Below are 16907 nucleotides of genomic sequence, written 5' to 3'. Positions count from 1 at the left end.
TACTATCATTTTGTTGAGTCGAGCATTGTCTAAACACATCGGCTTTTGGTCGGCGAAACATGGTTTGAAAAAGTCACACATTAGACTGTAACTTTTTTTAACTCTAAAATAAACCTTGGGAAAACGATTCGGAAAAAAAAATGTGGTGAAATCGAAGTTGCTCTTGGATGGAAATGGAGGAGATTCATTGCTTGTACATCTTAGTACATGGAAGTACTGTACTACATGTACCGAATGCTCGTAGCGAGTCCTTTAATGTTTCAGTGTACATTGTACTAACGTCTGTTGTATCAATAATATCCGATATACTGATTTTGCTTTGATATTGATATGAATGGTATCTTTGTAACATTGAAATCGATATATCGAAATCGCTGATATAATGAAAAAAATGAAGCTGTTGTACATGTTATTGACAGTGCCTTGTCTTGAAATTAAAGTGTCCGTTTTTCATGGTCAAGAATAGCAGTCAGCAATTTTACCTTTGATTTGTTGTCCTGTTCACAAAAGCTTACAAAAAGTGGTAAAACAGCTACATGTACAGTACATGTAGGTTGTATGTGGTGTGCAATGAATTTCTTCGTTGTTACGAACATGTACTGGTACATGTAAAAACTCACACGTATTTAAGTATGCTGTACATTTAGCAGGGCACCTTTCCTCACAAGGGAAATGCATGCACAAACTGTATAACAATACCCTTGTGTATGGGTACCAAACTTTATTGCACGCGTGGCACATCAGAGTTTTGATGGCCGGAAGCCTTGAAGCTCGAAGACTATTTTACGTGTGCTGTGACTTCAGCATTAATGAATTTTGCGCGATACTTATGTGTGTACTTTTGTACACATGACACCAGGCACAATCGGTGAGTGGTCAAGAAATAGCCGTTGCCCTAACTTGTATGACTGATGCATCAGATTCCTACGCCCTCTGCATACACACAATACGGGGTAGTTTGTGTGATATATATTCATGTCGTGTTGTAGTATAACAATTTTATCAATGGTGATTGGTTGAGGGAGGAACTTACTGTCCCGGGAAACAAAGAAGAAACAAAGAGTATGCATTCCTTTGCATTTGAATATACATGTACTGTTCTGACCACAGGTTGTAGGTGTTGTCAGTTGCTCTTTTGTTTGGGGAAGATTAAAAAAGCTTGCAAATTCTAGCAGACTTGTTGCATGCTACATGATTAGGACCAATTGGTAGGGCCCTAAGCCGCCTAACTGCAAATGGTGTTCGGCATTATGCATGCATTACGCCATTGGTTTTGAACTTAAAAACATATTCATGTATTCTTCGAAAAAATTTGATATATTGCTATCATCAATATCAGGCCGCTGATATACATGTACGTGTATCAATATCGGCAATTATCTATAATCGATGGAGCTTACATTGTACATGTGCATACGTGTCCGAACTGGAACCGATGTTTGGCAAAACTTTCCGAACCATGTCTAAACTAAACTGGAACCAAACCTTCAAGCTTACTTGCAGCATTACTTGAAGGGCAGTATGAAGTATTTTGCTTCTTTCTGTCATTAAAATGATCTTCATCCTGACCAAAGAATATGATGTAATAGAATGGCAATGTGCCCATGTTTGGTATTGTTGGGAAATTTAACCTTAACAATTGTACTTATTATTTCTTTCTCCTTTGGGAATGGTAATAGTCCTTGTTTCTTTAGAAACTTGTATTCCCATATTTCACTAATCTCAGAAATACTATGGCAGTTGTCATCTTTTTGGTCAGCAGAGTCCTCAAGAGGTCTTTAGGAATTAGTACGGCAGATTCATGCAATCTCCGGTATTCCAAATTGCTTCATCTATCTACATGTCATATGTTAACCTCTTGCTGCTGGGGAACCCCGTTTCAAGCACCATGGGCTTATACGCAGAGACCTGGTGCTGGAAATGGGACAAAAGAGTTGGTCCGTGTAACAAAAGACCGTACTCGGAACAAAAGACCTGCTGCTGGAAATTGCCTTAGTTTTTCGGCTTGCATTTTTCAAAGGTAATCCATTACTGTTTTTAAACAGTGCACCACTGTTTTGGGCATAGCGCGCCCAAAAGTGAGCAACACAGCACATGCTAATCCAGCCGCGTTTGAAAAGACTTCACTCACATTTACTGGGGACAAAGGAAATTATGCAACAATTCTGGGCTCTCTCTACAGGGTAGCAGGCCTGGCTGAAATATTCCAGAGTCAATGAAGGTTACCTGTCAGCTTAGAGTAGCCACCAAAGAGTCATTCTTGTGTGTGTAAACATCCATTACATGAAATGATAAATTTTTGAAGAATTTAGAAAACTGAAAATCTTGAAAATCTCCCATCTGTGTGCACTGCATTTTTCAAAGCATCTGGCAGCATGTGGTTAAGGTACAGCTAGTATTTACAGACTGTAGTAACATAATTGTTCAAAAGCAAGATCCATGTCTCGCTTTGTTTATAAGAAATGGGTTTTGCATTACAATAATTTTAATTGCATAAGTTGTGTGTTATATCTTGTGAATGACTTTGCATACATGGATACATGTACATGTAGATGTAAATAAATCTGTGATTTAGCAGAATGCTAACCTTGTGACGTGTGAGGAAGTTTCACTGTCTTTGCATGTAAATCAAAGGTCACATTGTATGTTCACAGAGGTATGGTATTGGTACGGAACATACCTGTACATGTAGTTCTTGGAATGTGATAAGCTACACATGTACATGTACATGATCAGCTTATACCAGATACTGGTAGAGATTTGTTTTGGACATGTTCTTGTATTTATACCCCCAGTTTGTCAACACACTGTAAAAGCTTAGAAATTGTTGAAGAAATAGGCTTATACAGCATATAGACTGAGTCTGTCTAATAAGTGAATTCAGCCATGGGAGCTTTCCAGTATCCGGCCATGTACATTCCTCTTACAGGGCCGGACATCGGTGATTTAACAATTTGGATTATTTACTCACGCATTAACCTTTGGAAAGTCAAAGTACTTTGTGAAAAACTTGTCATCACTTCAAACAAGTTATCAAGTTTTCTTAAGGAAATTAGTAACTTGTGTTGCATAGAACCCAGCCCTATCTGCTCAGGAAGCCAGTCCCTGTAGAATTCACAGAAAGAGGTCAGAAAGTGCAGAAATTTGTGTACTCACGCATTTGACATTGGATTTTACTGATTGACTGATTGCAGATGCTTTGAAGGGAATCTCTGGCTGTCAGTGTATATGTACATTCATGGTGAAACACTGTACGTGTATGCACAGTCATGCTGAGCCAATCACGTATCGCTGTAATAGGTACTCTTTGAATGCTAGTTACAATTGTTAGATTGTACATGTATGTGTTTAGAGCATGTTCCAGCTTTAAAGTTGCTGAGTTGGTTTTAAGAACTTAAAATGTGTAGTTTCATACCCTGAGCCTCATGTTAGCTTCACCATTCTGCAGTAGTACACATTACCAGCTACTAAATAAATCTCCTTATGGCCAGGCGGTCCATTCTGCTTTTTTCCACTTTCCCTTCCCTGGTTAGTACTGGCATATGGACATTCGTGTCTTGTCAAACCAATGTTCAGATGCCCGTACTGTCTGGTGTAGGGGTAGTCTCATCTCTTAGCCTTGCTGTAAAGCTTTGCTTCACTTCTTTCAGTCAAAGCTCATCTGCTGGTCACTCTGTGCTGCTTGGGATTACTCGTCTGCACATCTTCCTTTGTGGTGCTGGGGATGTTCTTCATTTAGAAAAGAGCTTTTATCCGATGCTGAATCTTCTCAACATGCAGGATATTGTAATTTTTGTTATTTTCTAGGTTTGTAATAAAATTGTTTAGCATGTTGGTATCTTTAGGGCTGTTACTATCCATTCATCCATGTACATGTACTACCCTAGTGGTACCTTAGCTATGAGCAGCGGTTGATGCCCAACTTCCATGACGTCCTTGCAAGTTCAAGAACTTCAACAGTCCAATGAACAGCTTACCATTTGTCATTTTGTATGTACATGTATGTATTTGCTCACGCTACCGGTATTATCAGACCAGGTACTTTAAAACTGTTCAACTGTTTTAAACTGTTTTTGAATTGTACAGTGTATGTTGACGCATTGGTTAAAGTTGAAGATAAAGTTTGTCTGAGCTTAATTTAGACTTGTCAGTAGGTTTAGTGAATATGGCAATGTTCTATTGCTGCTTCGAGTTTGGAATTGTGTGGTGCCTTCACTGTTGGTGTAATGATTTAAAATGCTGATATGATGAGATAATGACGTGTTTGATTATTAGAACCACTAGAACTTTTAATTTAAGTCCAGTGTCTTGTTGCTGGTGATTTATTGAAAAACAAGGCGAAACAGAAAAATTGATGATGAAGTATTTGATATTTACTTCCTTTTTTTCCAAATCTTGTTGAGAGAACTCATTTTTTAAATTTAACGTACCTGTAAGTGTACATGGTTGTAAGTGGAAGAAATTTTGAGGACGAAGTTTTGTCTGTTTTCATCTGGAGTGTTGATTTAATGTAATATAAATGATGTCGTTTTTTTAAAGGCTGCATCAAGTTTGGCCGATACTGAGTCTGGAAACCTTCAATTTGTGAAAAGCAGCAGTGACTTCACACTCATGCTGTGGGGGAATCTCATCAAAAACCCACGGTAGGATGATGGATTTCTCATTATCTTGCAAAGGACTTACAATGGGAGACAGGACTACAGTTTGAAAATGGTTGCATGTAGAAAGATTCACCTTAAGCTTTGTTGGAATTATCAAAGTTTTTAAAAACCAAACCATCTATTATTCAAATATTCAAAAATGCTTACTTTCCGCTTTCTATTTGTTTCAACATTTGTGCATATTTTGTTGTTGTTACAGCTTCAAATCATATGAATTTGAAGAAGAGAACTTCATCTTTGAATTGCCCAAGCAGCTAGCATTGTCAGATATCGCCATCCGTGTCCTCCGTACACAGTACGATCACTACTCACATCTCTGCAGAACCTTTCATGCAAAGAAGAAGAAGAAACCATCCATTGTAATGGAGGCAGTTGTACATGAGGATGAAGACAAAAAAGAGAAACCAGAAGAAGCTGGCAAGACCGAGGAGGAAGAAGGAGCAGTAAGTGCTGAGGAGAAGCAGGTCAGCATTATGGACAGTCACAAGTCAGCTTTCCTTACATATAGTTTAGACTGTATTCAGTCGCTATCATTGCATGCTTCTGATGTAACTCTGTCATGCTTCCTACATTTCATGTGTGAAGTGTCAGTGAAATGTTCGGTGTCTTTACCTTGCCAGTAAAGATTTGCAGTTTTTCAACTAAGCCATGCTGATTAGTGAGGGACTGTGGTAGCCTGAGATAATCTTGACACAGTTGCACTTTGACTCGTACCAATTCTCATTTTTTTATTACCCTTAACTCATACTCATGAAGTTAAATTGATGGCCTTCATCTCCAATCAGCATGTGTGTAGGAAAATTGTGGAAGTGTACACTGTTTATTTGTATTGCTCAGGATGGAGAAGGTGACAAGGAAGAGCAGGAGGAAGGCTTTGATGAAACAGATGAACTCAAAGCACCAAGTCCATCAAGAACACCACAGCAAACACAGCCTGTACAACCTGGTAGGTTTTTCAGTGAATGTGGTCCACTGTATCTTGTATCACTGTACAGTTCTCCCTGTGTGTCAACCTGTTATCAAACCTGACTTTTTTCTTATCAGATCCTGAGGAGGTGGAGGAGGAAGATGAGGCAGAAGAGGAGTATGACCAGGAAGATGAGGACACCGTTGATCTGCGAGCATACCAAGTCTTGGGGGGGGTGATTCACCTGGATCTCTTGTCTCTGCCCCCGCAGCCCAAGCAAGTCAAATCGTGGGTTATGACGCAAGGTGAGACATGACATGTACATCATTTGCATTAACTAAACACAGGTACATACATCTGTTGGAGCAAACCAACCTATCCACCTTGTCCTGCAATGATTTAGAATTTTCCATTGTTCTGCGCAAGAAGCAGGATATAGCTTTTAGCATGGGGGTAAGACTAATCTACACAAGTGTCAAGTAATGCTGAGCTGAGGTGGTGCTTCCTAAGTGAGAAAAGACCTTGGGCTTTAATTAAACACTTAATACACCAAGTGATGTCCTGTACGTGGGAGCAATGATATATGTGATGGTAACACCCAGAGCTATATGGTAGGCCCCAAGAGTCTGTTTCATTTGGTTCTTGAGTGTTTTGTTCTGTGAACACCCCCCCCCACTCATTCCAGTGCATACATGTATGTGTCGTCTTTCAAGGCTGTGACCACAAGATAGTATTCATCATCACTGAAGTGACATAATGCACAGGAAATGAAGGTGCACATGTCAACTGTTTAATGTTCAGCAGATGTTAGGATGACACAACAATTGACAGCGTTAATCATGTTGAATAGTTTCCAAAATGGACTAAATTTGGGAGCATTATAATGAAAATCCTTTCTGTTACTACATCTATGTTTTGCGTTTATGACACTAATGCTTGGTACAATACAATTCCAACTCATAACAGTTGGCAAACTGTCCTGATCAAGCACTTCAGATTTTTTCTTGTTTCAGTTACTCCTGTTTTTGCTGGAGGATGAACAGGTTAACCACTTCCTGCCGGGGACTCCGGAATCGGAGACGTATGGTTTATATGCGAGGCTAGGGTTTCGAACTCGGACAAAGGAAACAGGGCCCTGTAACAAAAGATCATACTCCGAACAAAAGACCAGGCTGCTGGGCATTACCGACATTTTTCACTCTTGAAAATGGTGATAATCCAGCCCTGTTTTGAAACCATATACCAAAATGTTTGGGGCATTGAGAGCAAGCAAATTACCACCGGGGACAAAAGTGTTCCACCACGGCAGCAATGAGCCACACAGCACCGATGAGCCACACAGCACCGCTGCACGCTAATCTGGCCCCTATTGAAAAGAGGTCAGCAGTGCACTGAGCCAGGTTCGTGAACAAAAGACAGTTATACAACTCCGCTCAATCTGGGCTCTGTTTACAAGGCTGCAGGCCTGGCTGAAATACTCGGGCGTCAATGAAGGTCACCTGTCAACTTAGAGTAGTGCCTAAAGATTACTTCGTGTGGCTATAAACGATCGTTAAATGAAATGATGAATTTTTGAAGGATTTTGAAATCGGAAAAAATGATAGTCATGCTGGCCCAGCATCATCAACATTGGAAAATGCCTGGCATGAAGTGGTTAAGATAGTGTTGAACAGCTCCATCTTTGTAACAGAAGAAATGTTTAATATACAGTAAGCTGTGCTTAATTGTTGGCTTTGTGGTGGAAATGAAGCTAATTGCTGGTGAAATGCTGTCAGGCATTGTGGAGCTGATAAATTTGAGTGTTAATTCCAAATAGACTAGTTCCTGTGTGACAAGATGCAGAACCAGTGACTAGGTATCAGCATGACTTGGCATGATCCTGCTTGATGGATCCAATTAACATATCATATTGCTGTCTTCATGCAGCCAAGTCAGTACTGTGCAGGTTGTACTTAGATCCCATGGGTGTTTATTGCGTGATATGGCATTGTGACAAACCCTCCTTGGTGGATGACAGAGTCATGGTAGTAATGTGGAGTCATTGTTGCAGCTGTGCTTGTCTATAACTGCTCAATTATCATGCCACTTAGCCACTTCCTCTCTGGTTGACTCATCCAAAAGGTCTTCTCCCTGCACACCGATAGTCAAAGCTAATCTTGGCAAACAATCAAGTATCTTACCATCTAATATGTGGATCCTTTAGTGAACAGGAAAAATGAAATTTCATGACCTTGACAGTTGACAGTCTGTTTTATCTGAGATTGCAAGAAATGCCTTCCTTCGTGTGTTCCATTCTTGCTTGACCTTTGGCCCATAGACAAGGCTGGGGGACTTATGTCAGTGCACACTAGTGTACAGTAGCATTCATTTCTAAGTCAGAAGTTAGGCAATGCGTATTACGAACAAGCTGCTTTCATTCTGACATTTGACTCTCAGCAATCACTAAACAGTCTTCATTTTTTTTAAAACCGCACAAATGAGAAGAGTTGATGCACAAGATACGCATTGTTCTGCAGTTGTGTAGACACATACATGTACACATGTACATTGTACCTTCATGTACTAGGGGACCCAAAATATTTGTTGGATACACAAAGTCTCCCATACGTGTAGGCTGTCTAAATTTTCCTATCAAAAGAGAGCTTCTCTAAACACAGTGCTAACCAAGTCACATACTTGTATCTACACGCAATTGGATTAGCAAAGAACCGCACTGTGGAAAAACTAACAATTTCATTCATGACAAAAAAGCATGATTCGTCTAAAACCAACAGAATTATGGAGTTGCAAGACATTGAACTGTTTTCTATGGGCACATATTAAGAATGGTGCAACCCCTCTGGTGGTGGAACGTCAGGGGGAACATTGTGCTGGTATTTGTGACACTTGCATAAGATGTGAAGTCTACCAGCGACCTGTGGAATAAGTGTTCGCGTCTCAAGGAATGCCAGCAAAATGTTGCACTGTGCTTCGTGGAAGGGTGCAAAAATTAATTGTAAATAATCCCTGTTCAGAAATTTGTCTCAAGCCTTTCAAGTTCTTTGCTATTGTGTAAAAAGGGCTATCATCTTATTCATAAGTTAGCCATTTTGAATTAAAAGTGAGGCCAAAGTGCTTAGAAATAGCTGCTAAAACTTAAATACATGATAATGTCAAACTACAGTGGAACATGATTAGTGGGATATGGGTTTCATGGTAGCCATTCTGTATGGGATGGGTTTCATGGTAGCCACTCTCTGTGGGATGGGGGTTTCATGGTAGCCACTCTATGGGATGGGGGTTTCATGGTCGCCACTCTCTATGGGATGGGTTTCATGTTAGCCACTCTCTGTGGGATGGGGGTTTCATGTTAGCCACTCTCTATGGGATGGGTTTCATGTTAGCCACTCTCTGTGGGATGGGGGTTTCATGTTAGCCACTCTCTATGGGATGGGTTTCATGTTAGCCACTCTCTGTGGGATGGGGGTTTCATGTTAGCCACTCTCTATGGGATGGGTTTCATGTTAGCCACTCTCTGTGGGATGGGGGTTTCATGTTAGCCACTCTCTGTGGGATGGGGGTTTCATGTTAGCCACTCTCTATGGGATGGGGGTTTCATGGTCGCCACTCTCTATGGGACGGTGGTTTCATGGTAGCCACTCTCTATGAGATGGGGGTTTCATGGTAGCCACTCTCGATGGGATGGGGTTTCATGGTTGATTAGGAGCTTGTTTCAAAAGGAAACCTGTAGAAAATAATTCTTGAATGAAAAAAAAGCTGGACTAAAGAAGCAGTAATATCCAATACCCAACAGTGAAAATCTCTGCTCAGAACCTTTATTTATTTTAGTATGACTGGCTGGAATAAATGCTGTGAGGGAAATGTGATCCATAAGGGTAACCGTAAACTGACAAATGTCATTAATAGACAGTATTATGCTCCTTTTCAGACCAGTTCATGGACAGAGTTTTAAACTGTCAAGGATTCTGATGAAGCTTGAATATTGTCTTCCATGTTTTTTTCCAGTGGTGAAATTATTGCTATCATCATGTGCAAATTGTAGTGCAGTTAGAATCAAATAAAGGGTTAAAGACATATTTTCTGGTAAGATGCAGTTAAAATCATTAATTTCAGTACCTTACAGTTTCCGTGCCTCATTTTTGCAGTTCCAAGCACAATGAAATGAGTGTTTTGTGCGGGATATACATGTACCTTTCCTTCCAATAAACTTATAAACACTTCAAAGGTAGTGTTCAACACATGGATTGAAAGATCTCAGCTTAATTTTTCTTTGGAGATGTGTGAAGTAAACCGAAGTGAGATTTGAAGCTTTGCATGGTTGAAGTTACATGAGATATAGGCTTGCGGGTACACCATGGAATCAATCTCTTTTTGGGGGGAAGAGATGTGGTTGTTAGAAGAACCGATGAGTGTTAACTCATGCTCTGGTCGTCCTTAGTGTGCCAGACTTGGGTGGACAGCTGGGTTATAAAGGTAATCCGGAAGTGGTGGAGCATGGAACAGGATTCGTAGGTTGTGTAACTGCTGCGCGTGCACTGGGGCATGGTGGTGTTGGATCCTGTGGTGGTGTGGGGATCAGACTCTGGCACACCCTCCTGAGGACGGCCAGAGTATCCTGGTCGAAACGTTGAGAGTTAACACTCACCGGTTCTTCTAAGAACCACACCTCTTCCAAAAAGAGATTGATTCCATGGTGTACCCACAAGTCTACGTGTATATCTTATGAAGTAACCTTAATGTATTCTAACCAAAAAAGCTTCTTTAAAATGTCCAGGGTGACACAATTTTTCTGTCTTCATATTGGATTGCATATAGTGTTCAGATTTTGGTGATTGCTTGAAATGCTATCTGTCCTGAGTGGGGTAGAGAGAGGGCGCAATTTTCCTGGCAACAGAGGCTTCTTTGGCAAGAGCTGTACAGTTTACCTGTACTTCGCTGGTTTACAAACCACTATGAAACGCATTTGTTGCGGTCGTATGCTACAAACACAACGAACACTCCGAACCAACATGACTCTTTCCAACCGATAAAGGGGTGCTTCTACTCAAAGCAAATAGTCAATGGACTGTTGCTGAGGGTGGTTTGTTAGGTAAAACTTTTTTACTCTAACTTTTAATAGCCCAAAAAATTAGGGTCGGATGATAGTCTCTATTTATTTTGGGGGGGGGGCATATATTTGTAACCGGTACATGTACTAAGTCAGTGTCTTATTAATACTGTACACATGCACATCAATATTACAATCAGCACTGTGATTGAGTGGTATAAAGGCAGCTGGTTGTTGAAAAAAGTTGAATCACAAACATGATTACAAGATCTACATGTAAATGGGCAGTTTGTAAGTTGGTTTTGAGGGCAGGTAATGCCACCACATGCAAAAAGAGGGCTGGTTTCCTTCATATTTTACAATTGCTGACCAGCAGTAGGGCTGAGTCCATTGGCGGTGGAAGCAATGGGGACCAGTGACCCCCCAACTTTTCGACGGGAGGGGGACCCCCCCACTTTTTGCAGGGCTTATAATGAGGTAGGACTTAATGGATTGGCCTATTAATAGCAGATACCTGATGGTCTAACACCTGGCTCCCCCACTATGAAAAAATTCTGCCACTGCTGGCTGAGTCAATTTGAAGAATTCACTATCTGAATATTTGACCTTCAATTTGATCGAATATCCGAATTTTCGGTCATACCCACCGACAGGGTTGTTTGATTTAAATCACTCGATTTAAATCATTGATTTAAATCATGATTTAAATCAATGGAAAAATATAAAAATCACTATTTTATTTCTTGATTTTTTAAAAGAAAAAACAGTTAGTTACTGAAGGAACTTCAAAGAAAGTGCTCATTAAGTTAAACTTGATCATTTTAAGTGCACTACACATAAGGGGGCCTACGTATTCTGAAGCAATTCACATATGTACATGTACGAGTTGTAGCCTATGTTCAATTTGAAGTGATGTTCCTATAGTATGTATACCTGCACAGAATGCCTGTGTACCATTAAAATTGGCTTTGCGCAGAGACACTTGTCATTTGCTGTTATATAACATTCTACATGTATGCAAATGTCCCCTCCCCCTGCTTTACAGGCCATTGATAAAACCACTTTGTCTATGGTCCGAATAGCCACATCGGCAATAGCAAAGAAATAGTTCACATGCGATGTACGTCTGTGGTGTAAATAAAGTATACATGTACGTGTAGTGAGTGTTGTACATGTGAATGGTACATGTAGCTGTAGCTGCAATTAAAAGGATTGAGAGGGAATTTGGGGTGTTTCAAGCAAATGGTCATGATGGATAGGCTCAACCGGTTTTAGCTTCTTAAAAAATCAAATTATTTATAAATAAAAAACCTGATTTAAATAAAAAAAATCTGATTTAAATAAAAAAATTATGATTTTTAAATAGAAAAAAAAAATCATGATTTTTATCAACCCTGCCCACCGACAGATTGTTGATGAACAAAGCCCCCAAAATCAGTTACAATAATGTACACAATTGTACATTATAATCAGTGTAATACATCTGTAGCTTCTCACATCTAGGAGTATCTCCAACCATGATTTAGCAAGATTTAAGAGATGAACAGCACTTCTTGCCCTATTGAAAATTTCTTTTCCCTTTAAATTGTTTAATGAATAATTTACTTTTTGAATCGTAAGATTTCTGTCACTTTTCATTTGAATCTACTTGAAGCAAGCCTCCACAGTGCAATTCTTTAAATTTGAAACAAAAGAAAAGTTCCCTTTTTCATGAATTTTGCATTCAAAAATTCAAATTTGGAGAATAATATTTGAATATTTTATAATTGATCAAATATTTGAATATTCTGCACAGCCCTTACCAGCAGCTAACTTTAAAATGAAGAAATCGGTCCACGTGTTTGTAATGGAACAATGGACATGTCAAGTACTAGGCAAGTAAGCCTCCATGGCATGAAGTTTGTACAAGAAAGCCAAATACAGCTGACTCTCGTTAATACGAGGGCCTTGGGACTTTCTAAATTAGCTTGTATTATGAGGACCTTGTCTTATGCGAAAGCTGCTGTCCCGCTTGTCGCATGTGTAACCGATCAACCACATCGTTAAGGGTACATCATGTATGTACAACTTCCTGTACATACATGTAGGCCTACATGTACTTTGTATGCACGTACGTGTGGTTTGGAATTTAATTTCAAGACCGTTAATGTTTATGAAAGTGAGAAGTAAATGTACTTTTTATGAATAAAGACTTGAAATAAAGAACAATAACATAATACAAGAACGGAGAAATGGATCACGTCGAGTTGGAGGATGCATGGTTGGAGCGATGCCGTTTTACGTCCCCAGCACGCCGCGATGAGATCGTTATACAACGCACGCAAGTACGTTAACATTTTAGGTGGTAACCAACATCAGTGCTGCGCTTGTTGCACAAAAAAGGCGGGAACCAGTTATTGGTGGTGTGGATCAGCCAGTAGAGGGCTTCACTTGGTGAGTGAAAACCGCAGTGCTTTACTGCTGTACACAATTAATTACGGAAGCCCCTTTCTGAATTCAATGGATTGACTGATTGACGAGTAGCCTTCAAAAAGGCTTGTGCTAATTAGACGGATAAGAATACATTTGCAGGCAGCTGGGGCCCCCAAAATGCTCGTCTTAAACGGAATCTCGTAGCATGCGAGCTCGTATTTTGGATTTTTTTTCCCTCAAAGGAATGTGCATAATTCATTCGGGACTGGCAAATATACTCGTCTTAACTGGAGTCTCGTCTTACCCGAGCTCGTATTACCGAGAGTCGACTGTACATGTACATTGTCCATGTACAAGTGATGGTATCGTGAGCTTGAGGGCTAACATATAAACCATAACTCATTAATACCTCACACAGTCTACCTACATGTATTCAGTAACGCGCAACTTCAGTGTGTATCAATATTTGATTATGCCCGTTGAAAAGTAATGATGCACTGGCGCCTTGATATGAGACGGTTTATTCTTTTCTGATTGGTCAAGAGTCTGTGTACATGTGGCTTGCCACGCACTCGCCATGTCCATATAAGGAGATTCTGAATAATTATAAAACAAAGTGGATGGCAATGTTCAGGAAAATAAAAGTAAAATTCTACAACAGAATCATTGGAAATCCGTCATAAGCATATTTTGACTTCTTTTGACTTCTGACTAAAAAGATATTTATGTGTGGGAATATCGATAAACAGGAAACTGAAAGCTGATAATGCCCTGGCCTGCGGCTCGTGCATTAGTCGCATCCATTCTCCGTCATAGCTGGTCTATAACTCACGTTTAAGACCGGCTAAGCTCATATTTATTCCCTTACTGATTATCATAACACATTTGGTTGTTGGGCCATGATTGAAGGAACTAACTGTCAGGGTAACAAAACTTTGCTAGAGAAAATTCAGGTAATGAGGGTAGTAAAGGTGGAAACTTACTGGCTTGGCCTATTGATCAAGAAGCATTGACGTGAAACTGTTCTTGTCTATGTTGACTTGCTTGCAAGGTCCATCAACCGCTTGGCTGACAAAATGATATTTGCTGCCGGATTTTGCTTATCGGTCAGCTAGTATTTTTTCTGTATTGCTTGAACAGAGCATCATTTGGATAAGGGCATCAGTGCTTGTCTCCCAGCAGATCCATGTCGGCACCGTTTGTGCAGCGGTTCAGCCAACTCCATCATTGTAGTTTCAGACTATATACTATTGATGTGTGTTGTACACTGTGCCGCCAGGTCGTTACATGTACCTCGTGCAGTGTCACATTGGAACATAACACAGTCTGTATAAAGCAAAATGAGTCAGTTGGGATCGTTATGTGTCCGTTCACAGGAAATTTTCCAGATTTCGTGTTTTCAAAATTCTTCAAAAAATCATAACTTCATTTGTTAGATGTTTATACCCACACGAATAACTGTCTGGTGACTGTTCTAATCTGACAGAGGACATCTATTGACGCCCTAGTATTTCAGCCAGGCCTGCCACCTTGTAAAGAGAGCCCCCAGACTGTGCAGTGTTATGTAACTTTCTTTTGTTCCTGAATCTGGCACAGTGCGCTACTGGCATCTTTTCAGTAGGGGCCAGATTAGCATGGCCGCAGCGGTATTGTATTGCTTATTGTTGGAGTGCTGGACCCCTTTTGTCCCCAGTGGTAATCCGCTCGTGCTGAAGGCCACTAACAGTGGTATAATCTTTCAAAACAATGACGGATTTCCTCCGCTATTGACAACTCAAAAAATGTTGGAAATTCCCAGCAACGTGGTCTTTTGTTCTGAGTACGGTCTTTTGATACAAGGCCCAGCTCTTTTGTCCGGTTTCGGGTTCCAGGTTTCGTGTATAAAGCCTATGTGCCCGAAACTGGGCTTCCCGGCAGCATATGGTTAATACCAGTTAGGCTTTTGGATCTTTAATACCAAAGCATGAACATGGCTTTAAATCAAGCTTTGCTTATTTTTGTGATTGACAGTATCTGGTAATGAGCTGAAGAAAGTAGCCTACCCAGCAGGAGATAATCGACTAGGTCAGACACTGTCTGGTACCATGACTATGGGGCAGACATTGGATCCTAAGGCATTAGCTAATGCTGCAGCCGCTACCGAGGCATTGGGGGCTCCACCAGTAGGCATCAGCTTCAGGTTAGTTGGTCAGTTCTTGCGCACCAGTATAGTGCCTTGTACGTGCCATCGTGTACTGTAGTAATATTGCCAACTTTGCACAGACTTGCTTGAAAATGGCACCATCATTTGAATAATTGGTAGATTGTTTCAGACTGATAGTGAGCGCCTTGTTAATCTTGTGTTAATGTTTGGCAGTTAGTAAGGCATGTTTATTGAAGTCTTCTCAAAGTGATGACATGCATGTATCTGGCACACTAACTGTACATGTACATTTACCGGTAACCCTTCTATGAATGATAGAGTAATACAGTGCACTGTTCAGATTGTGTAGTCCAGTCACTGTTTTTCATCCTATGCGGTTGTATCTAATTAGGTTATGTGAGGATGTGTTGTACAGTGAGGAACCACAGATGGCTTACTGGTGCCCCGAAAGGAAGCAGTGGAGATTAGATGGCTTTATTGATATCAAGTTTAATGAGGGTAAGATTCAAAAGCATTTCCTAATAAGATTGTTTTTATTTTCAGTTGATCTTATTTTGCGCAGCGATAGGCACTGTAAGTGACTACGTAGGACAGACAATGTTTTTATTAGGTTTTGTGTTAATTCTGTCAACTCAGTGGCATTTAATACTTTTGATGATTAGTTGGAATGGAATTCATGTGTTATGAAAAATATTTGATATGATTTTGATTAGAAACAAGAATTCTGTCGTTCAAGACAATCAACTTTGGACCTTTAGCCTGTCTCCAAGACAAGCACATCAATATGCCATTCCAGTCCTGGGAGTTGCGTCCTATTGCTGTGAATCATGCTAGATTTACTGTCATGGCAGCTATTATTGAAGCAGAGATTGAGATCAAGGTAAGTTGGCTGGTGGCAATGAATAGAGTTAATAGTATCACATGCTAACCTTGTTTGGCAACAGTGACATTAACTCCAACCCCAAGGTGTGTGAAATAACGTGAACGTGTTTAGCGGATGTGGTTATGTTGATGAGGTGTCTAGCTGATGTGGATATGTTAATGTTTTTAGCCGATGTCGTTATGTTGATGAGGTGTCTAGCTGATGTGGATGTGTTAATGTGTTTAGCCGATGTGGTTATGTTGATGAGGTGTCTAGCTGATGTGGTTACATGTACATTGATGAGGTCTATCTGAAGTGGTTATATTGATGAGGTCTATCTGATGGTATGTTGTTTGATAAGTCTACTTGATCCTTTCACGTTAGTGATTTACATGTATCTTCATCAGTTCTGACTAATTAATTGTCTGTGCTGTTTATGTGACCAGTTGCCATCATGTTTATGCTGTTACAGGGCTCATTGTGTTGCTTCAGACAGACACCTGATAGCGAGATCAAACCAGAATTGAATGACCTGAAGGAGAAATGGATGACACCTAAAGAGCTGATCAAGGTTATTTCCATCAAACTGAGTGTGGTTTTGCTAATATAGAAAGAATGCTAATCATGAAAGAAATTCAAAATTGATATTAACCCCTTAACACTGGGATTCTTTTGACTGCAACTGCTAGGCTGCGGTATGCCCAGCATGCAAAGCACTGTCCTGCAGCAGGCCCATATTGAAACTGCAGGTGCATGATGAATAGAATGTATGTGTGTTATGCACGAATCCTCACACAAAGCTGCGGCTGTCGACGTCTCCCGGTGTGAAGGAGTTAATGTGCTGGTTTCTCATTTTCCTGATGTTTTTCTGATGC

General features: G+C 40.2%; 1 protein-coding gene across 1 annotated transcript in view; it reads left to right on the top strand.

Moving 5' to 3' along the window:
- The window catches only part of casc1 (cancer susceptibility 1), a 58879-nt gene that overhangs the window by 30300 nt on the left and 11672 nt on the right, over nt 1-16907 (top strand). Inside the window, exons 8-15 of the mRNA XM_087130835.1 lie at nt 4540-4643; nt 4861-5125; nt 5499-5607; nt 5706-5873; nt 15038-15206; nt 15562-15668; nt 15884-16050; nt 16505-16603. Of these exons, the coding sequence (XP_086986961.1) occupies nt 4540-4643; nt 4861-5125; nt 5499-5607; nt 5706-5873; nt 15038-15206; nt 15562-15668; nt 15884-16050; nt 16505-16603 (1188 nt within the window). The remainder of the gene's footprint in view (nt 1-4539; nt 4644-4860; nt 5126-5498; nt 5608-5705; nt 5874-15037; nt 15207-15561; nt 15669-15883; nt 16051-16504; nt 16604-16907) is intronic.

Source organism: Acanthaster planci, linkage group LG20, assembly GCF_054643075.1.
Source record: "Acanthaster planci isolate LZ-2023a linkage group LG20, COTS_SCS, whole genome shotgun sequence".
Taxonomy (NCBI): domain Eukaryota; kingdom Metazoa; phylum Echinodermata; class Asteroidea; order Valvatida; family Acanthasteridae; genus Acanthaster; species Acanthaster planci.
The sequence above is the reverse complement of the archived record's forward strand: the minus strand, read 5'-3'. Positions and strand labels throughout refer to the sequence as shown.